Consider the following 24,231-nt stretch of genomic DNA (forward strand, 5'->3'; position numbering starts at 1 on the left):
TGTTAAGGTTTCCCACAACTGCCATGTGAACAAAGTAAATTGTAATGCCTTTTTTTAATAGAAAACTAGAAAACATTTGAGATTTTTGCAATAAGTAAGTCGATAAACATCAAGGGAAAATAGACGTCTTTAATTGACTCAGTCTCCACCCTGAATCCTCATGCATTTATTATGCAATGAGCTGTAACCTAGATTTTGGGGGTTAGAAATAGTTATTATTTTTTGTTATTTTTAAATGAAAGTTTCACAGTTGTTGGTATATTTAGCAACTATGTCCCATGGACGTTTCCCTCCAGTGAATACGACCTCCCAGTCTGTTATTGCGTGGTCAAAGGTCAAGTCACCATCTGCCGTCATTGGAGCCCTTCCTCGTCCTTCCTGCCTCGGAGTTTCCCAGGGAACGGTGTGATCATAGTTTCACGTTCCCAAAGGGAATGTGACTTTTGAATAAATCGGTACGAAAAAAAAACCTGCGGGCTTTAAACAAAACAGCACGTTTGTATGTATTGAGATCTTAAAGATGACATCCAGGATGAATGTTGTCACTGAAAGACATGGACATGTATTGAAAAAGTGGACACAGTCACGGTGACGTCATTCATTGGAGTGAGGACTGCGGTTGATTTTGACCTTTGACATCTTGGCGGAAAAATAATCAACCAGAAGGGTCACGGGAGGCTGCAGCAAAGTTTTTTTAATTTAAATATTTAAGGAATAAAAGTGTATTCTTGGATGAAAACATAAACAACGCCGTGGTAGCAACCCGTCAATCAAAAGGTAGCCCCGCCGTAAAGGATACCTTGTGTTATGGTCTATATGACTTTAAATGGACCATAATTTAATAAATAAACATCATGTTGTATTGAAGAAGGCTTGAAACTAAATGTTTACAATGTTTACTGAGGGAATAAATCAAGAGAGAAGTAGAGTTTTTTTATCATAGGCTTCTACACAATCTGACTTATTTTAGAAACCAGAGGCCCTGGTGGTCATTAGGGAGAATGCAAGGCACTGGCTTCACTTATCAGACCTCGGACTGCGTTTTATGTCCAGCGACTCTTCACAGGAAATACAGTTAGGTTCAGGTTTGTTCGCCATTTGATTTGAAATAACTACGGAAAGTGCCGTTACCGAGGTACGCAAGTTATGTGTGCAAAAACCCGTCGTCAACGCTGATTTCTCATTTTTCATGTGGGATGAACAGCGGCCCGCCGCCCGCGGCTGAAAGTTTGCTGGAAAAAAAATTACGGCGCATTACTTTTTAATTGTTATTGCTCCGAATGCTGGATGAGAACAGCCTGACACATAGGGCCACTACAGGGATAAGAGGTCCAAAAAAAAAAAGGGTCAGGAAAATCAAAAAAAAAGGGGTACTTACTGTATGGGACACACTCATATTGGACCTCCAGGTACTTGTACGTGCCGGGGCAGGGGTCGGGGAAGACGTCGGGCCCGGCCACCACCGCACACTGCGTACGGTTGTTGCATCTGTCAGGGGAAGGGGCACACATGTTAGCTGAACACATTCTGATGCACGGACGTAGTAAATGCTCAGGAGTCTTTTTTTAAAAGGCCAAAGCACTCAATAAAACCGAGCACAGACATGCTACACACACACACAGAGAGATGTCACTTCTTCCCCTCGTTCACCCAGACGCTCAAGATTCATCCGAGTTTAAAGGACCCTTTAGGTTGACAATGCGTCCTAACTGGTACACCTGGAGTGGACATTACACTAATGGAATCCTTGAGTTGGCTGGAGCACAAGGTGGCGACTGAAGAGCGGCTGTGCTGCTGCGTATGCGTGTGTGTGTGTGCGTGTGTGTGTGTGCAGCAGTGAGAACAATAACCTATGGCTCGAACAGTATTTTGCTCCAGACTCCATGTAATTAATTTTAATTATCAAGTGCGCTCTTGACACACAAAAAGTAAGTATTCCTCACTCTCACTAACGCGGGTTGGCAGCACACACATCCACTCGGTGCCCGTGGGGGGTTTCGTGTTTACATGCATCTACAGTAGATGTGCGCCTATAAAAAAAAATGCACACGTGACATTTATGTGATGGTAATTAAACACGCTGCGGGCCTCGCAAGCCAAAGATGATTTGTCGGCGGACGGCTGGAGACCATAAATTATCGCCGTGGATGCACGTGACGACTATGGGATGCCGCCTCGCGCCGAAGTGCCACTTTGTCTCAGTGACCCGTCCTGGTTTAAATAATTCATCGAAACAACGCGAGTGAAGAATTGCGTCACGTGCGGGGGACCAAATGCCCCATTTCAAGAAGGCCGGCGAGTATTTTCTTTCAATTAGTACAACCCTCCCGTCCGTCGCTCTTTTTCCCACCGCACCTGTCGAACAGACGACATTTTACATTAAAAAAATTCTCCCATTGAGATTTTTTTTTTTTGGTGCTTTTTAATGAGCGTGCCCAAACCCCTCAAGTCTCTTTTCTTACAGTATCGTTCCGTTTTGCATAATGGAATATGCATGAGAGCTAATTTAATTTTAGGTTCAATATTCACTTAAAAACACAGAGAGCCAATGTAGGCCACACACACACACACACACACACACACACACACATTTGTGTGTATCGGTGGTCAAAGCAAGCGAGAGGGGTTATGGAAGTTTAAAAGGTTTGAAACTCCTATGTGTCACGCTGCCTGTCATATTCTAATAACAATACCCGCCAGTCTCCTCTCTCCTCTTCTCCCTCCCTCCACTTTTGCTCGCCTCTCTGCTTTTTAATTTCTTGCCCCGGTGCCTTCATCATCGGTCACCTGTCATCAGTGCAAGTTGTGGACGGGGGGATTGGGGGGGGGGAGGGGGACAGACAAAGGACAGACAAACTGAAACTTTGCTCGCAAACACGTGACCGGCCGATGCGATTGGCTGGCCCCACGAAGGTGAAACGGAGAGCAAACAAAACCCAAACATGTAAGGGCCTCACATGTGGCGCAAAAAAAAGAATAATAATATCCAATCCAATATCCTAAAGGTAGAAAAAGAAAAAAAAGAAAGAATCAACTGACACAAAAGGATGCGAGCGAAGCGGCCAGCGAGGTCAAATGCAACACATTGGTTAGAAAGAGAATGAAGCGGGGGGACCAGGCAGAGTCGGACAAAGAAGCAGATTTGTTTTTTAAAGACACTTTCGCTTATTGCGCTCGCTGCGGGCATTTGTGTGTGCTTGAGAGAAAGAGAGAGACAGAGAGAGAAAGAGAGAAAAGTCTCTGTTCTTTCTCTGGGACTTTCACGGTTGAGTCATGACGCACCGAAAGGTTATTGACTGCTATTTAAAATAGAGGTTATGGAGCAAAGATTCGACATAATCTCCCTCCGCTATCACTCCCTCTCCCTCCATCTATTTCTGTCCGCGACACCTTTTATTTCTCCTCCCGTCACCCTGCACTCCTCTAAGCCAAGATAATAAACCAATTTCTCCCTCGGCCGTTGTCTGCATCCGAACCCGCCGAGGAATTTATTCCTCTCCGTTCCTCCGTCTTTGTCTCTCGTCTGTTTATCTGCCTTAAACCCACTTAGCTGCAGTTTTATTTTCTTTTTCTTTCTCCCAAAGTCACACCCAGATATATGCGGTGGGCCTTCTCATTGCTTGTTGCCTTCTCCCCCTACGTGTCCGTCCTCTCTCCTCTCTCCATCCTTTAATATCGTTCCTGCCTCCCCTCGGGGCGTCGTCTCCGGCCTCCCTCTGTTTCTCCCTCGATCCCTCCATCCTCAGCAAAGCCTGTGCTGACGTCATCGCTCCGTCTGAGTCAGATCCAAAAAAGACTCCCTCGTGTCCCCAGTACCTCCGCCTACTCTTTCACACTCTCATTCCGGTATGAATCCCCCCCCCCCTCCCCCCCCAAAAAAACAAAATCAGTTTTGACCCACGTCCAAAGTAGATGCAGAACACAAACCACATGCAAACCTTTCTTTTTCTTCTTCTTCACCACATTCTATCAAACCCAAATAGCTTTTTTATTTTATTTCTTGGTGTTTTTCTTCTTTTTAATTAGCATGACCACATCAAAACAAGGCAGTGGCCTGGATACCGCCTTCGCCTGTTGGCTTTCTTGCCCGGGACGCGCAACACGCGCGCCGACGCACAAACAAAACCCGCTCGCTAACAAAAGCCCGTGCGAGGCGGGGAGAGGGAGCGCTGCGCCGCCGTTGTTATTGTCTCTGATGTATTTCTATTTTTTTTCCCACCACTTTGTTTGGCAGACCTCCCTTCACTCCGTCTCGGTCTCCATCTCCTCGCATAAACACGACCGGCTGACTGACTGATGGTTTGATGAGGCTGCGTGCGTGCGTCTGTGTGTGTGTGTCTCTGTGTGTGTGTCTGTGTGTGTGTGTGTGTGTGTGTGTGTGTGTGCTGCGTGCGCGCTTGTACTCAAGTGCAGATGTGTTGGAGAACTATATAATTACAGAGCGAGTGAGAGCTGGGAGCTAATCCTCGTGAGTTGAAAGAGGTGTCTGAGAGTGAGTGATGCACAAAGCCTCCGGAACCCACATCTGAATTGCAGTCGGGCCGCTTCGCGCCGCGCCGCCGCCTGAGTCATCCACAGCACCGTGAGCATGGCCGACCAATACAGAAGATCTCTGGAATGCTGTCGACTGAGAGTTCTGAATGCATTCAAACATTCCACATTCCACATTCCACATTATGCATTCCGCAAACGTACAGCCATTCTAGAACCCCCGTGCTCATCGCGTGCGCTATCGTTCAACATACTTTTGTTTGAATAAGAACTGGTGTTCGTGTTTTTCAGACGCGCTGATCTGTTATTACCAGGCGGCAACCTCCGGTTCTGCTGAGCCAATAAGTAAGTGCATTCTCTCTACTGGCCAACAGGAGGCGACTACTCCGGTCGCAAAAAGAAGTCTTGATTGTATAGAAGTCTATGAGAAAATTACTCTACTTCTCTCTTGATTTATTCCCTCAGTAAACATTGTAAACATGAGTTTTAATCTCAATCTCTAGTTTCAAGTCTTCTTCAATACAGCACGATGTTCATTTAGTAAATGATGGTCCCTTTATGCTGCGTTCACACCTAACGCGACCAGATCCCATGCAAAGTCAACGCAAAGACGCGTTTCAGACGCAAATTCGCGTCGGGCGGCGCAAATTTTTCGCCCGAGTTGAAATATTTCAACTTTGGCGTCGGGCGTTGTTGTCCTGCCGTTGTTGAATCCGAAAAAAAAGGAGGACATCGTAGCGGTTTGCGGACCCCCCGAGCTCTTTAATACAGCTACAGGTTAGCCTGAAGTAGCGCTGGAAGCGGCAGTCATCCAGACGGTGAAATTCACCGAGCTGTGTGCGGCGACAGATGATGTTACGAACCCCAAATACGAGGGCGTCTAATGTTCCGACGTTTGTGGGATTTCCACAACAAGTATAAGTACAAGAGTAGAAATAGTGGTTATTTATTTCATGGCGGACGGCGGTAGTTATAACTTTACGGAGACAAGCCACGGAGATAAGCCACGCCCCCTTTTCGCGTCTAAACGAGCCTGTGCATTGACTATGCATGGGATCTGGTCGCGCGCTTGGTGTGAACGCAGTCGGGCGTCAAAACTCACGCGAGTAAAGCGGCGCGAATATTCGCGCCGCTTTACTCTTGGTGTGAACGCTTTACGTTTGGTGTGAACGCAGCATTAGAGTCAAACAGACCATAAAGCAGGTTGTGCTTTTGGGCAGGCTTACTGTGATTGACAGGTGGCTACCTCTACCAGAGATGTATACATCATCAGCATCTCTACAACACTCATCCACATTACAAATATGGAAACTATAGTTCACCGGTTGCAAAAATATCCAAGAAGGCGACGGACAAATAGACAGCATTCCACAAACCATTGGGTGACGCAACCACGACTATGTCCCCTTCTTATGTACAGTCTATAGTACCAGCTAACTTCCCGAGTTAGAGACTCGTAACTATGGTGACACATGCCTACCTCACGTGACCAAACGACCAGTCTAAATTAAATTAAACATGTAGCGCCTCGCAAAGTGGAATCTTACACTGTACGTTACTGTTTGTCATTGTTTGTTATGAATTGTGTCGCTGCTACCGCGTTGCATTATGGGATGTATCTGCCGCCGTGGTGTCCATTGGTTGCGTTCTGGTGATATTTCACCAGAAATAGTTAGCAATGCTTTCCTACCAGGGTGTGTCCTTTCGGATGCAACGCCAGTATAATGACATTCAAGTTAAACATTGTAGAAAGATGCATTCCATCTAAATTATATTAATTAATTAATAAAATTATTTGAGTTAGAGTTCAATCATAACTTTGACATTAATACATATTAAACAGAGAAATATGGGGTTTGATATCTTGCTCGAGGACACTTTGAAATATGGACCAACCGAGCTGCAACCGCTAAACTGTGACGTTCATTAAACTGAGCTGCATGGAAATATCAAGTTTGATGTTGTGACAGCTGGACCGACTCTCATGTAACTGAGTGAATTCCAGTTGTGGATGAAGACCGTGACGTTCAGTTGAAAGCTCTCAAAAATGCTAATAAGGGGACCTTGAGTTATGAATATATTATCAAAAAAACATACCTTAAAACTTACTTAAGTTTACTTAAGTTCACTCTTCTTAAGTAACTTTCCTCACTTCTTTTTAGGCTGTACTCATTCCTGTCTGCCCTCTGATTATTATTATTTAGTTTTCTTACTTCTGGAACAGAAAAGAGGAGCTCTGGTTTCACTGAGCATTCAAGTCCTGATTAAACATTATTATTATTTCAACACACTATAAAAATAAACATAGCCCCATGTTGTGGAATGCATTAGCAATTTTCAGACTGCACTCTATTTCCCATATTGTACACTATATTTACCTCTAACCGTTTTATTTTAATGTCAGAACTCTGGGTGGGACATTTCTGCACTTCCCACGTCGAAACACACAATTAGTGCTTATGGCATGTAAACAACTTTCTGCTAACAATCCCACAATGCATCCCAGTTTATGGAGGCCCTTCACACAGCAGCCACTTTGACATGTCATAGCAGGGTAAACGCAGGTGGTATTGAGAAAAGAAATGATGGTGCATTCTATTTAGTGTGTCACAACTATTCCAGCGAGCCAGCCTGCATTGCACCAGGCCCATCATTAATGTAAAGGGTAAAGCCAAAGGTAATTAATGTTAAAATGGCTGCTCGGGCCGAGTACCTTAACCATGCATTCTTTCTAATGGAGTTTGAAGAAGAAAAAGGCAGATTGTATAGCAGTCTATGGTAAATATACTTCTCTCTTGATTTATTCCCTCAGTAAACATTGTAAACATGAGTTTATGGTCTCAATCTCTAGTTTTAAGACAGCAGGTTGTTCATTCTGTAAACTATGGTCCATTTAGAGTCAAATAGCCCATAACGTAGGGGATACTGTAGGGCGGGGCTACCTTGTGATTGACAGGTTTTGCGTGTCTTCTTCTCACGTTTCACAGTGTGTTTGCTCTTTACGAAAGCCATCTGTAACCAGTGTTATAAAAGGTTTCAACGTCTTAATCGGCGTTTTGGTTGAACTTAGCTCCGCCCCTCGCGTGTCACAGAAACCCAAGATGACGCTGTCCGAAAACGCCAAACTCGACATCTACAGTTACAGATTATGGTTACAGAACAGCGGCGTGACTCTATTGAGTAGTGAATGAGGGGCTATTGGGCGCCGCAAAAATATATTCTCGATACAATCATTTTTTATTTCACGTTTACATATTGAAGAAAATATAGGTGTGAATGTGAGAGTGAATGGTTGTATGTCCCTACATGTGCCCTCGATGGACTGGCGGCCTGTCCAGGGTGTCCCCTGCCTTCGCCCTATGTCAGCTGGGATAGGCTCCAGCGCCCCCGCGACCCTAATGAGGATAAGCGGTATTGAAAATGGATGGATGGATGGATATTGAAGAAACCAGAGAACAGCGCTCATCACTCCACTTTGCTTCGTAGGTGCATCGCTGAGCTTCTTTTGGCTTCTCTTTTTCGAACGATATACGTTATACATTCGTTTGCACATGTGTGAACAGATGGAACAGCATAAATCACATGGAATCAAATCTTCAATATTGATTCGGCCACTTTCATATGTGGATACAAGTCTTCCTGCTACTTTTACGTCAGTTCAAATCCGGATTTGGCAATTCTGAGCTGGATGGAGTTACTTGGGAAATACAAAAAGGGGAGAACACTGCGATGGAGTGGAGGAACAGTGAGGTGTATCATTATTATTATTCCTCCACACATAACATCACATTCAAGAAACAATATGAACAGCCCGACGAAGAAATGTTGAATTGAACTCCAAAGCTGGCAGTTTGAAGGCAGCTAAACCAGCAGGAACATCGATGGTTGAAAAGAATATTGAGAATATTAATAAACCTCTGGCGTTAGAGTCATGCAACAGTCGGAACACGCAGTACGGACTAATGTGAGAAAACGGACCATAAAAACATTAATTTTTTTCTGCTGTTGACAGTGACTCATACATGAACCCAGAATGAGGAAGAGGAAATGGTGGTGGTTCAGAGGAGACTGAGATGATTTGAAACAGAAATATAACGAGCAGAAGATCAATGATTTGATTCAAAATATGAAGAGTTATTCACATGCAGGGATCACATTTGTATTTCCCTTCATCACGAATACATTTTTCTCGTCGCTGTATAGAATCTAGTGACCTTGAGTAAATAGCAGTAGGCAGCATTTAGTTCCACAGATTAACACAACTTGACAAGAATGCTCGCTGATACCGTTATCCATAAAGAATATTTCATATGGACCTATGTGAGGGACAGAGGATGTCGTGTGTGTACAGATTGTAAAGCCCTCATTTGTGATTTCGGCCAACACGAAATAAATGCAATTGAATTGAAAAAAAAAGAAAAGAAGATATAGATTTTATTATTTAAAAAATAAATAAACTCTATTAAAATCCCCAAACTGGGAAAAATCCACCAGTTGGTAAAAACATGAATTAGAATTCTGTAAATAACAAAAGGAAGAGGGGTGAGAGGATTTCACCGGGAAGTGCAGGAAACCCATTTGACAGCAGAAAGAGCAAAGTTACTGTATCTCGCTACAGGATAGAAAGCTGTTAGGCTCACACACACACGGACACACACACACACACACACACACACCACTTATGAGATTCCTCTGCTGCTGCCCTCATCTCTGCTTTATTAGCTCCCTGATGTGGTTATACAGACACACACACGTACAGTAGTGCTAGTCAGAGATGGACAAATAGAGTGATGGAAGCGGTGGAAGGATGCAGAGGAACAGGGATGTAGTAAGTAATTGAGGAGTGACGCAGGAGGTTGTGATGGATGGCGGTAAAAGAAAAAAGAGGAAGAGACAGGTGTGTGTTTGTGTGTGCGTGTGTGAGTCTGTGTGTGTGTGTGTGTGTGTGTGTGAGTCTGTGTATATACGTACGTCTACCACGGGGTATAGCGCCAGTGCCACCAACCCACTACGCATATAAAGAAAATGACAGATCCGTCTCTCTTGTTCTCTTTCTCCCACACGCCGTCACACTTACACACACACACACAGACTCACACTTACACACACACACACACACACACACACGCACACACTCCCCTGCGTTTCTGTCAGCTCTCCAGCAGCCTGTCAAACGAGCCACAGGTAAAATAATGTTGTTTTTTCCCCACTGGGAAAAAAAAGGAGAAAAAAAGAAAGCTTTGAAATGTGTTACATTATTAATATTTTGGCTGGAGGATGTCATTCTCTCCCATTTTTTCTCCCATTCTGACTGAGCACGTCAAGTGTCATTGTACACACAGTATACTGTGTGTACAATGACACTTGACGTATACTGTGTGTTCCATGTATTCTGTGTGTGCTTCCATCAAAACCGACCTACAACCCCCCCCCCCCCCCCCCACACACACACACCTTCTGAAGCTGCCATCTTTATGCCAGGAGTATAATTCTTGCATACTTTTTCTGCACTGCTGCAGAGCGGTATGCGCTCCATCAGGACATACTCCTTCATCAAACTTTGATCTTTAACCCTCTTCCTCACACATCTGCAGTGCCAGGGATTGTGGGTCGGAATAGCCACAAAAGCATGGCGGGTGCGCATGCGGCAAAATACTGTACTAACTCTTTTTCCAGCATACTAAGTAGTACACACACTTGATATGTGAAGCATGTTAATTCAGCTTTTCAAAACCGACCTATTTTGTTGCTGATTGCGAATCCCATTTACATTCTATATGTCATCTTTTAACTGTTTCACAAGAAAGACAAAAAAGAGGAAAAAAAGGTATAAGGGTATTGGTAACACTATTTTATAATTTACACACACACACACACACACACACACACGCGATATGGCCTCTTTCTTGCAAGTGTGGCTCATGGCAGAGTACAGTTTTCTGAGCTCCGCCATCCCTCCTCTCCTCCCCTCCCCTTCCCCATCTTCTCTCCTCTTCCACCGGTAACCATGGCAACCTCCACGTCGTCCGATTCCAGGACACGCTCGGGGAGTCTTCCTCCCGATTCCACCCAGCAACATTCCTGCGCCGACATTCCTGCGCCACCCCACCCTCTGCGTGCGTTTCTCCCCTGCCTCTCCATCAGTGTGTCGCGTCGCTCTCTCCACGGTTTAACCGAAGACCACCTGCTTGCACAACGAATCCCCCCCTGAACGCTAAAAGACGAGTAGCGTGTCAGACAGCCGGGCTGTCGCTCTCGGTTGGGCGGAAAAAAGCAGCGCTCGACACGCCGGCCCAGACGACACAGCGCCACGCCGCACCGAGACACTGTCTCGCAGGATTTAGTCAGACTCACCTCATGATGCACACATCGGAAAACGTGTATGTGTGTGTGTGTGTGTGTTACATGTGTCCTGGTTTAGTTCTGCGTGTCAATGTCAAAGTCACTGTCTACGTGTCTGAGGCGCTGATTCACATGGTAGTCTCTGGATGTCAGGCTTTGTGTGTGTGTGTGTGTATATGTGTGTGTGTGTGTGTGTCTGTGTGTGTGCGTGTTTGTGTGCATGTGAGAAAGAGAGCGCGGCGTCTAGACCTTTCCTCAAACGGTTCTCGGGCACCCCGCACGGCTTAAGCGCTCGGCGAAGCATGATAACTAAGGTTAGCAGAGCTGCGGCGGCGGGTCAGACGCCGGCGCCTTTGACATGTGGAAATACCGAGGCCCGGGCAGAGCGCCACAGCTGTCAGTCAGGGTGGAGGGGTGGGCGGATGGAGAATGACGAGGCTTAAAAGTAAAAAAAAAAGAAAAGAAAAGAAAAGGAACCTGTGCCGGTATCTGTCCATCTTTAAGCGTGTCTGCACTTCTAAGTTCTCTCGAGATATATGCATCTATCTCTGCTTGTGTGTGTGTGTGTGTGTGTGCGTGCGTGGGCCCTAATTACCGCACCGAGCAAGGGTGACAGTTGGGCCCCCAGGGTGCCACAGGGCATCTCCTGTAACCGTGGTGACTGTATGAGGTTGGCACACACACACACACGCACGCACACAGACACATTAAGTAGGACATTTCCAGATATGACCTCATTCAGCGGGGAAGCAGGGTAGTTAATGGAGAGAGGGGAGACGAAGAGTGAGCAGGCTGAGTCGGGAGCGATAATAACGAGACATAATTGTAAATATCCTGGTGAGTCCACCTCTGCAAGACACCACACACACACACACACACCCACACAGAAACACACACAGCTGCAGCCTCCAATTTACTAGATGATATTGTTTTTGTGTTCTTGGAATCACTGGGCTGCAATAATGATCAAAAATGTAAGATTCATGTATGGTTTATAGCGCTCGTTTCTCCATCTGTCTTTACGGAGACAGGTGAGAATCAAGTGGGGGGGGGGGGGGTGAAGTGCAGGTATGCGCTGGAAGAAAATACACCCAAAAAAGGCATCAGACTGTTTGACATAGTTCAGTGGTTGTAGTGCACGGCCAGCACTAGATCACATTCTGTGATTCAAGTGGTTTTCTATAATTCAGAGAGTCAAAGGAAAAGAACTTCAGAGGTTTTCTTTACAGTCTCCCGCGCGAAACAGGTTCAAAGGTGCTGGTGCACGCTCGCTCACGCACGCCGGAGAAATGCATGCCTCTACGCGCACATACAGTACACACACACACACACACACACACACACACAGGCATGTTCACACGCTAGCACACTGGCCCGGTTGCTTTGAAGGCTGAGACTCGGTTCCAAAGAGACAGGCTGCCAGAAGAAGTTGACCGTGCTCGGGAGCTGATGAGAAGCCCTCTCAATTTCTCCTTGAGGTCCGTTCGTGAAGGCATGTGTGCATACCCATGGGCGCGTGTGCACACAGGGCTGGAGCAGAGCTGTGCGTTTTGCAGCGATAGTGCACCTATGGTTGCCCCTGGGGAGAGGATGAGTATGAGGGGGGATTTAATCCTGTAACCAGTCAGGACGATGCTAAGATATATAAAGCATGCTGTAAGATGCAGAGGCAACATGCTGCAGCCCCCTACACCCTCACCTTTCCCCCTGAGCCGGGGGAACAAAAATAAAAAGTGAATGGAGGGGGGAGGGGGGACAAGAAGGGGGCTGATGAAGACGAAACACAGACGGTGAGTGAGAAAGGAAAAGTGACGGAGATGATGAGAGGCAATTTGAGGAATGTGAAGAGGGGAGAATAAAAAAAATGGAGATATGAAGAGAGTGACAGAGAATAATATGAAAGATGCTGCTATTTAACACTTTCAAAAGCAAGGGAGATAGGGAGGGGGGTTGGGGGGCGACAGCAACTCCCTGCCCTTCTCTTTCTTGTCAACGTGGCTTCCCTTTGCGTTGGGGGACTTCTTCTATGGAGGGGAAGGTAAGGGAGAGGGAAAGATGGAGAGCAGGAGAGAGAAAGGAAGGGACATGTGCAAACAGGGTGACATGGTGGCAGAGGTGATAAAGAGGTGTCGGGGGAGGGGGTTTGTGTCCACTGTCACATCGTTTATAGTGTCTGACTCAAGTACCCGTGTGCATGCGTGAGATGGAGAGAGAGAACGCGCTGAAACAACGAAGCGCTCACGTATCGGTGAAGGGACAAAGAGCGCATTGTGAAGCATCTCCGTGGAAGCCGCCAAGTAACTTTTATGTCAGCGAGCTGCCATGAGTCGCGAGGCATGCCGCCATTTTGGCTCCCAGCCTCCTGTCCCCGTCTGCAAGTCGTCACTCATTGGTTTGTGGACTGCCTCTATGAATTCTCGAGTTCGGCAAGTTCAGTGAGTTCAGCGCCGCCATCTTGGTTTTATGGCCGACACCATGTTGATTTTAGTTGCAAGTTACCATATTTGGAATGTGGAGGAGTGACGTTGAGAAGCCAAATACGTCTCTGGTAGCGGCAGCAACCTGTCAATCACTGTAAGCCTACCCTAAGGTATACTCTAAGTGGACCATCATTTAATAAAATAACATCATGCTGTATTGAAGAAGACTTGAAACCATAAACTCATGTTTACAATGTTTACTGAAGGAATACATCCCGTGAGAAGTAGAGTAATTTTCTCATAGACTTCTATACAATCTGACTTCTTAACAACCATAGGAGTCGCCCTCCTCTGGTGATGAGAGAGAATGCAAGTTTTAAGACACTTCCCCACCGGCTTCACTCGGCCGAGCGGGAGGTTGCCGTCTGCTCTCCATGTCGGCGGCTCACGGCTAACGATGCTAACAGTGCAAATAGTACAACAACTGTGGCGATGTTGCGGACAGAGCTAACCTGAGGGGTAACCGGAACGTTGGTGCTACACTTCCGCAACACCGTAGTCGATCAAGGTGGCGCTATCAGCTCTAACCGCCACGTGAGAGCAGCGCAGAACGGCGGCCACAAGCTAGCCAACAGAGAACGCTAACATGCGGTCAAAGAAGGCGATGGCGGCCCGGCTATGTCCACAAAGCAAGGACAAGCTCGGATAACAGTTCCCTGCTCACATAGACTTTACTATAACACATTGGTGTTGCTGCTATATGCTCTGAATGTTGAATGCAACTGCTTAAAATAATACATGTAAAACCTTAATAACATCCAAGTGAGCTGCAACATACCTTAAGAAAAAGAATGCTCAGTAGCCATTTTGGAATAGAGGCATCTCAGTTCAAAACACGATAAAAACCGAGTGAGTCATTGAACTATAGGGCCGGCATATCGCTGAAACAGATTAAGCGGAACTTTCATGGCCGCAGCTTCGTTTCCCCTTCAACCCAGTGTATCCCAATGGGGAGATAATCTGGGAAATGCAGCGTTATCAGGTCCTCTCTAGGTTGCCTCAGAAGCCTTGTGAGACCCTCTGGAGATATGAGACTTTGATATCAAGACCAATTATGTAGTAGTGGGCGTGCACACACACGCACACACACACACACACACACACACACACATGCACACACACACACACACACACACACTGTGGGGAGGAAAACAAAGGGAGAATGTGATACTGAGGAAACACTGGGCAGGCGGAACATGCTCTGATGTTATCAGCCAGTTGAGCCGGTGCAGACATAGAAGGAATGAGGAAGGGGAAAGCAGACGGGCCCGAAACACACTGACACAGAGGGAGTACGGTGGGGGGAGAGCTTGTTTCAAATACGGCCAATACAAGCATGAGCACACGCTTAAAGATCCACGTAACGGCGGTGCGTGAAAACGCATGAGCACACGGACACACAGAGACGGGCTCATTTGCAGCATCTTGCAACAGACACATACACACACAAACATAAATAATGTGTGATAAACAGTTGTTTCCGGTCTGAGTCACCTTCACGGAGGATCCCCTCAAGATTAAGTCTGGCCTCTGGCTCTGCTAATTGGAGCTTAAAGTCTGGTGTAGCCCCTGGGCAGTGTATGCAGCGTTTGTCACACGCTGTGAGTGTCTATGCGCGCCTGTGTGTGTGTGTGTGTGTGTGTGCGCATGTGTATAAATTATTGATGGCAAGGGCCGCAGGAGAGCGGTGGCCACACAAACTGCATCTGCCGGAGCGAGCGGAGGAAGAGGAGGCCGAGCCAGGCCAGAGCAATCGCAATCGGAGCGCTGACACGCGAGAGCAATATCGAGACAGGAATAAAAGAGATGGGGAAATAATTGGACGGCAGGAGAAGAGCACTCAAAGTTGGGTGACGTGTGAAAAAAAAAAAGAGATACTAATGGTTGTGTTAGTGAATTATTTATATCCGGATGTTCTCATTACACAGAGCATTGCTTTTCCCCTCCTCGCTACTTTTCTTCAGCTATTATTTTTAAAAAAGGCTTCAACCAATCACATTGTGTGGAACGGACATATTCAAAACATACACTATAGTGTACAAAAACACTGTGCAACCTGAATAAAAGGCTATCCTATTGAGCCCATATGCCTCTGGCTCAATCGCTTCCTCAAATCGGAACGTGCTGCCATTATCGCAAATTCATGAATATTTTTGCAATCTCTCATCCCCACGACACCTGACCCATATCAGGGGCTGGGCGAATGTATCGATAATATATATCGATATCGCACTCGATTTTGGATGTCGTTACATGACATAAGTATCGTCTTTTCCTGGTTTGAAAGGCTGCATCACATTGAAGGGTTGTTGTTCTCACTGTTGTTTTATTTAATTTACCATCTTGGTCTTTATATCCACATTCTTGGTGACTATTTTCTCGAAAATATCAAAATATTTCGTTAAAGCATACAATAGGTCACCTCCAATTTCATCTCAATATCGATATTGAGCTAATTGGTGTTTGATCTCATCCTTAATTTTTGACATCAAACCTTGGCATGTATTGTAACCCCTGTTCAACAAGACACTGCTGGTTCTCTGGAGCCCTCTTTCCGCTCCTAATGCCAGGAGAGGAGGCTATCACACGGGCCAGCTGTAGAGGAAGTGCTACTTGAGTAACTCCCATTGTGCGATAAGGTTTCTACAGCTGTACGGTCGCTGTGCCGAACCAACAGGAACCGAGCGGGTCACGCCGCTTTCCACAGAATGTCCATCACCTTTTCTCCTCTTTTTCTTCTCTCCACGCCCTCGTTACACTCTACGTCTGACAGGCGTGTGTCCTTTCTATGCTGTTGTTTGCTGTCAACTTCAGCGTTACTCAGGCGAAGTTGACACTCTACCAGGATGCGTGGCGAACACACAGTCGACACCCTGAACACACTCACACACACACACACACACACACACACACACACACACCCTACTGTCGTGGGAATCGGAAAGACTTTGCCTCCTTTCTTTCGACTTGAGGTGGTCCCCTCCCGTCTGTGGAAGAATCAGACACGATGCAGCGCTCACGCACACACACACACACACACACACACACATACACACACACACACACGCACACACACACACACACACACACACACACCCTACTGTTGTGGGAATCAGAAAGACTTTGCCTCCTTTCTTTCGACTTGAGGTGGTCCCCTCCCGTCTGTGGAAGTATCAGACACGATGCAGCGCTCACGCACACACACACACACACACACACACACACACACACACACACACACACACACACACACACACACTCACTCACACACTGACCTGAGAGACATGATCTTGTAGGCGTCGGGGAGGTAGCAGCGGGTGTTCTCCATCTGGGCGGGGTCGGAGTCGCAGATCTTGTCGTCGGTGCGTCCGTAGTTGGCGCTCTCGATCATGATGACGTCGGTGCCCGGGCAGCGCAGCTCGATGGGGTAGGACTCGCAGGACAGCTCCCTCCGCACCACCGCCATGGGGATCGGGGCACGGCCGAGGGCTGCACACACAAAGAGGAGGATGGTTTGATCGTCTCTCCCGTCCCGCGGGAGAAAAGAAAGTACACCCACTATTTGCCGAGCGGTCTTTTGAACTATGCGCACCGGAGGACTAAATTGTACAAGCACATATTGTGTTCCACTAAGACTGCATTTGTACCCTTGTCATATAGACTAATTATCCGCACTATATGAAAACAATAGCACCACAGTCGAATATTCATAAGGGCACGTCCACTGTCACGAGTGAGGCGACTTGGTAATTACTGTTTTGCAGTGAGCAGTTTTAGACATCACTCCAGATACAGAGTATTGCCTGGAAATGTTCAGCAGGCATTTAGTGCGGCCGAGATTAATCCAAAGATGGAAATGCATCGTTATTCTCCGAAGTTCCAAATTTGATGCAAACATCCACCCCTACTGTACTGAAGCAGAGTTAACGTGTCATTACTTCCAATGAGATCGGAGCTTCTGATCTGCCCCAGATCCTCTTTCTTTTCTTTTTCCATTGCTTGTTTGATGATGAAGGCTCTCGGATGATGAAACATCTGCAAGACCAAACAGCAATCAAGCTTCCGTTGACTCATCAAGTCGAGATGTCTTATGACCTGAATGTTTGCCGATGTTCGCGAAAGGGAAAAGGCAGATCTCACCCGTGGTGCACGGAGGCCTGTGCTCTTATAAGTCCCATGGGCAATAAACACTGCAATCAACCAAAATGCAACTATAGATAATTACAACAACAACAAAAAACAAAAGAAGTGCTTCAAAAAAAAAAATGCCTCTGGGATGCCTCACCTTTTTGACTTCAGGGTGGTTCAGTTTCAACAGGACATGTCGAGTGTGTGCAGAATGCGGTAAATACCAATTTGAATAGTTCCTTAAGAACATGGACAGCTACAAAAATGGGTTTAATGCAGGATAATGAACGTTAGAACTGTAACAAAGTAATGGGCACTATTTCTCCACGCTCTGTGCGAGTGCTCCAAAGTGATGCCGAGAGGGGCGGCTCACACGACCTTGACCAGAATCCCCATAATTCTGTTTACTGGGAGACACATCGTTTGTACCACCTCACCAGAGCAGCCATGAGGCTGTAATCAGCAGGTTTCATGGTGGCACTGGACGAGCACACACACACGCTCACGCTCATAGAACGGATCAATCTCACGGCAGAGACAGCTGCATTTGAAAATATGATCGCCGGGGTCAAGAACATTCCAAGCAAAACTGACCAAGCATGAAACAATCTGATGGGTTGGAGTACTCGTGGGTGGGGATTCTAATAAACAAACTTCACCAAAACTTCACACCGTGTTTGGTTCGCCACACCGCATCCACGTCGTTTGATGAAACCTGAAGCTTTTACAACTGCGTTTTTTTTTATTGTTCTGACCAACATTCTGACCTGATCTGATTAAGAACATAGAAACACGTACGGTAATAATAATAAACATTTTGGACAGAACCAATACGGGATTGAGGTTTCATACCTAGCCCCACTTTTTTAGTAAACAACAAACATTTTAAGAACAATAGGTCCTCCGCTCCGACTACGTCAGTGCTCGGACCCTAATTATAATAATAACACATATACATCTTCATTATATGGTTAAAGTCATTCATGAACCCACTTCCTATTTCGCTGGTTAGCCATGAGCCTTTTCTGCCTCTACCTCCTGCTTCCTTTTCTCTGCAGCAGTAGATGTTGGGGGCTGACATTGAAGCTAACCCTAACCCCCCCAATGAAGACGCTGTAGCCATCTTAACGCTGATTGGCCAAGACTCGACACCTTGTCTCACTCCAATCTCAGAAACGCTGAGGCCCCTCCAAACAAAAACTCTTTGGATCTACACGATTTACGTAGATGACACATTTTGATTTAAAAAATGATAAAAAAATTTAAAAAACAGTATATATATATATATATATATATATATATATATATATATATATATATATATATATACCAGCACTGACTATTCTCCATAATGAAATAAATGGAACAAATGTGTCTCTTCTGCGCGGCCTCATCCTTTTTAATTGTGTGTTTGTCAACTTGCTGTTGATGGTCTCGGGCTGGATGTTCCCAGGGATTTTGGTTGCTGTGGTGAAGCCTGGATGTTGTTGTTCTCTGTTCCTGAGAGCAGCGAGTCCCGGGAGCGCCAGCCCGTCATCCCTTGATAGATAGATAGGTTATCAGCCGAGGTGCTCACTTCGCCTTTGTCATCCCCGAGCCCGGCTGTTTTTTTATTGTTTCGTTTCATATTCGCCTCATATTGTCTCAGGCTTCCCCCCTACCCAAGGACCACGACCGAGAATGTAAGCTATAGATATGCATTGTCCCCGTCGAATAGACAAATAGAATATAGGTTTGGGACTGCTTGTCACTTTCCTTTTTATTGAAGAATTCATCCTGTCAAGGCCTTTCCAAATCATTTCTCAAAAGCACACGCGCACAACACACACACAAGCTCGTGCACACATATACGAACACACACACACACACACACACACGGGCGAGCGCACACATGTACAAACACACCCACACACACACACGCACACACACAGGTGAGCACACGGCGAGCGGACGACCGCTCCGCAATCAGGCCCTTCAAACATCCCTGAAAAGTGAGGCACGGCACGGCACCACCTCCCCTTGCTCTCTCCCTGTCACGATAACCATAGCAACCCTGTCCTCCCTCCCCCTTGGCTCCCTCATTGGCTGGGAAAGCGTCATGGTTACATGGATGCGGCAAAGAATCTGAATGAGCTCGATGACACCCTGGCCCAGCTCTATTTTATTACTGCCCTTCACCACAACACACACACACACACACACACATAAATGGCGTGAGTGATGACATGTAGAGGCAGAAACCTGCTCGGCGCTGGTACCTGAGGGGACTACATTGATAATGGCAAGCGCTAGCTTCGAGATAAGACTGATATATAAGTGACATTTACTGAAAATGTCCTTTCTAATGACCACACACACAGACACAGACACACACACACAGACACACACACACACACACACATCACTGCAGGCTGTGATTAGACTTTAAGCACATGTGCAGATAGGATGTGTCTCAGTGGTGGCTGAAGATTTGAAGCACTGTGTGTGTGTGTGTGTGTGTGTGTGCGTGTGTGTAGGGAAATGCTTAGGGCAGTGGGTCATAACTTCGTTCATATATGCGTTAGTTTATTAGTTTCTCAATGGTCGCGTCACGTCCGCCTCCGTGAGCACGAATGTAAATTTGGGAAGAGAGGGGGGTTAACCGAAGCGCGAGCGGATCAATACGCCGTATTGTACGGCAGCTGTCTAGACTGGCTTTGGATCAGATGTCGTACAGTGTTGCCTTACAGGGCATAAAGACAGCATTATGGCACACACACACACACACACATAAACACACACACACACGATTCAAGTAAGGGGCCTGTCTGTATTCCAATTAAAAGCCACTCTGCCTTCATAAGCTCCAGTAAATGCAGTGTCCTGTGTCGCCTGTCACCGTTTGATTCATCTATTTATATCAGCTGCCTCACCTATAAAACATGCACTGTTTGATTCTGTCATTTCTTTTTTTTCCCTTCACACAAACGGGCATGTGTAGTCACGCAGCACCTCCCGGTACAGACGCGCAAACACGCCATGTTTACCCGCCCGTCTCCACACACACACACACACACACACACACACACACACACACACACACACGCACACACACTGCCGTTAACGTGCGAGCCGGAGAGCGCATGTTAATGTGTCTGTCATTAGTCGTGGAGAGAGCGGGTGACGATCTTATTCAGACACTCTCATCGCCTCGGGCGGTGGGTGGGCAATGGGCTGGAGAGGAGGGGGGGGGGAAACAAAAGGCTATCGATTTTTTACAACAAGATAGTTGCAAAGGTGGTGGATGGATGGAGAAGGAGGAGGAGAAGGTGAGAGGGAAAGGGAAAGGTGATCTCTCACTCTGACCGCCAAAGGCAGTTTGGGCCGGTGCTGGTGTCTGCGATGTGGAGTTAAAAGAAGAAGAAGAAAAAAAAACACCAGAGTTTTGATATTTGAAAGGATATTTTGTCCAGACAAAAACCAAGTAGTATATAAAAGGTCCCTGCTCAGCAACTGAAGGCTTGTTGGACTTAATCTATGATTGGAAAACCATTCTTACACTCAAGTGTGGGCAATTTCATCGAGGCAAACTTCTGGTCAGGGACCCTCCTCCCTCGGGACTATTGAAACACGACTCCGACTGAAAGCAGCCTCAATAAATATTTCAGATGGTTTTCCAATAATCGGGCGAAAAAAAAAAATAACACATAAATGAGTTATCCACCATAGCACTAGGGTTCTTTATTAAGGATGACCATGGGCATTTGAAATGTATTATTCCACAGCTCAAAGTAGTCCCCCAATGCATGCACTATTTATGGCTCTTTGAGTCACAGTTGCTAAAAAAACTACAGGTCCCACCTGCTTTAAGGAGGAAGGCAGGAATTAATATAGCCATGGAGCTGAGATCCAGAAAGCAGAGCTTAAAGTAGAGAGCGACTTGTGTTATGGTGCCTTTAAACTCTAATAAGTAAAACATTTTATCGAGCATATCTAAATTACGACACTGTCCAACTGTAATCTTGCAGAATGTAGTTTTTGGAGAGAAACTTTGGAGAGATGTTTTGGTAAGTATGAGCAAACACTTAATTCATCATCAATAAAGCATTGTTCCACACTTTATAAATGATGGATTCACCATTTGTAAATGAGGTATTATATAATGGTTCATAGCGTGCAGTTATTATGATATTATATAAGTGTTACCGAGCCACGGGACCAGAGAGAGACTTCTCTGGGTCACTGCTGCCTCTAACATGACCAAATATTACAAACAAAAATAAACAGTAACACTTTATAATAACTGCACGCTATGAAGCATTATATAACACTTCATTTACAAATGGTGAATCCATCATTTATAAAGTGTGGAACAATGCTTTATAAATGATGAATTAAGTGTTTAATCATACTTAACTAATGCTTCATATCGTGCAGTTATTATAAAAATGTTACCCATGGCAAAAGTAGACATTAGAAAGGGATTTATGACCCGTTTAAATTCTTAACATGAGCTCTAAGAAGCTTATCATATATAATTGCCATTATTATTATTTTATTTAAATCAAAATCTTTTTTCCAAATTGTTTGAATTGTGTGTTTCATGCAAATAATCACGTACATATGAAATTAACAAAGTAAAAAAGATAGCAATTAGAATTTCTTACAGTTTTCATTGACTTTGGGGACGGTTGAAATCATATTTTTGTACGGTTTCAGTATGGCTGTAAACAAACAAGACTCTGGAGCCTCAAGTGTAGTTCTTAGGAAATTGGAATGAGCAAAAAAATCGTAATGGAAAGAAAATTGTCCATCTCTGACAGAAAGTATTGAGTAATGGAACGATGTTGTTTACTTTTGTTTTCTTGTCATAGAAGACAACAGCCTCCCTTTTAAACGAGGTGAAATGTCCAAATCAGATTTTCTATCCATGTCTCCCCTTTTTTCTTTTATTTGTGTCCACGTAACCCTGAAAAGACGCCAGTCGGTGGGAAAGACGTCGCTGCTCGCTGCTCGCTGCTCGCTGCTGTGTGTACTCAAACTAAACTGTCTTTGTTTCGACTAATCCCGCTAAGTATAAACAGCTCGATTTGCATATGTCGACTTATTCTTTAGACATTGATTCAAATACCTTTGACTGAAACTCATCTCGCTGCGTTGAGGCAAAGCCCTCAATGTTTGCGTGTCTAAGTGGCGGCCTGTGAGCACTTCCTGTGTGTGTGTGTGTGTGTGTGTGTGTGTGTGTGTGTGTGTGGGTTTGCACATGTTGCGGCAGTTTTTCCTCCACAGCAGCGTGATTGACAGCAGCCATTAATAGGATTAAGTCCAAGTGGGCCAGAGCTCCCTGTAGGAGTCTTCAAAGCCCACCGTCACGGGGGAGAGGAGGAAACATACAGACAGCCTACTGGGGCTGCATCTGCACTGTGTGTGTGTGTGTGTGTGTGTTTGGAGGGAGTCAAACTGTGCAGTCATTACATCAATTTGTGGTTGTGGGCAGATAAAGTCAATCCGAACATGTGGAACCAAACTTCATGGTATGTAAAAGAAAAAGAAAAGTGTTTTTGTCTGCTGGCGTGTGGGCAGATTCTTCCCAAGAGACGGGAAAAATGCAACAGTCTCTTTCATTTTCTTTCAACCCCCCCCCCGCCCCCCCAACGCAATAAGCCTTTATCTTAGCAGACATCAAAGAAGGCCCTTTTCTTTTAAAGCGCCCCAATTAGCCGTGAAAGTGAGCCGCCATGCGCAATACCTGAAACCAAAGCACATGAATTGGATTTCAGCCCATCGTTAATTGTAATATGTACACCTGTGCTTTTAGTTTTTTCGTTACCTCTTCCATGCAGTCGCGGTCGGGAGTGTCGCGTGCAGTTTCTGCTGCTAACGCTAAGGCTAGCTGGTTGGTTGGCTACAAATTAGCCTCTCGTTTTCTCTTTCAACATTCGTTCAATTGAAAATAACAAAACATTGCTAAAAAAAAATGTTTAAACGTGTTCCGAAAAATATACATACATACGTATAAGTACATATATAAGTACATACTTATACGATAAAAGTGTGGTTGTGAGCCGCGCGTGGTCCCGATTCTTACCAATGGCGATGGGAGCAAACAAGGTCGAGACGAAGAGCAGGCATCTGGTCCACATGACGTCTGAGGTTGACCTGGAAGTAAACACGGCGGCGCTTCCTGCTGAGCCCAGACGGTCTTGTGGCGAGCTGTTTTTCTCACAGCTCAGTGTTCCTGACACCATACAGGCCCTGCAGAAGGGACAGAGGGGATTTGTTCACTTGGATGCCTCATGTGCATAGGACATATTATACCGTGTTACGCGTGGCTATGCTCTCTGTACAATAACACACAATAACCAAAGTTATATCTCTAAATATGTCAGCTGCAGCATCAGTAGCGAGCATTAGAGCTTGACTTATTATATAGCTGTTAGATAGTGTCTGATGTAGCGTGATTCACGTATTGGACTGAGGTTAGCAATCCATATAAAAATGTAACAATAGTGGCGATTGTCCTTTCATTTTATTTTAAAGTGAGCACAAAACAAAAAGGGACAGAAGCAAAAAAGAAGAGCGATTTTAGACTGAAGGGTGTCCAGCAAAATGTGTATATATGGTTGCGTGTGTGTGTGTGTGTGTTTGTGTGTGAAGAGGTGTTGAATGAGGCTAGGTGATAATATAGGACACACAAATACGTCCGTTTAAACGGACGGTGAGCTTAATTGCTGTGCACTTGATTTATTCCACGTTTTTTTTTTCTCCAACTTTAAAGGAGTTGCCAAGAATGCAACTTAACTTATAGTTG

At 45.5% G+C, this 24,231-nt stretch overlaps 1 protein-coding gene across 1 annotated transcript in view; it reads right to left on the reverse strand.

Moving 5' to 3' along the window:
- Positions 1–23,563, reverse strand: part of adgrl3.1 (adhesion G protein-coupled receptor L3.1) — an 86,474-nt gene extending 62,911 nt beyond the window's left edge. Inside the window, exons 1-3 of the mRNA XM_034545454.1 lie at positions 23,509–23,563; positions 16,589–16,802; positions 1,379–1,488 (exon numbers count right to left, since the gene is read on the reverse strand). Coding sequence (XP_034401345.1) covers positions 1,379–1,488; positions 16,589–16,802; positions 23,509–23,563 — 379 coding nt within the window. The remainder of the gene's footprint in view (positions 1–1,378; positions 1,489–16,588; positions 16,803–23,508) is intronic.
- Positions 23,564–24,231: the final 668 nt, after the last annotated feature.

This window comes from Cyclopterus lumpus, chromosome 1 (assembly GCF_009769545.1).
Source record: "Cyclopterus lumpus isolate fCycLum1 chromosome 1, fCycLum1.pri, whole genome shotgun sequence".
NCBI classification, from domain to species: Eukaryota; Metazoa; Chordata; class Actinopteri; order Perciformes; family Cyclopteridae; genus Cyclopterus; species Cyclopterus lumpus.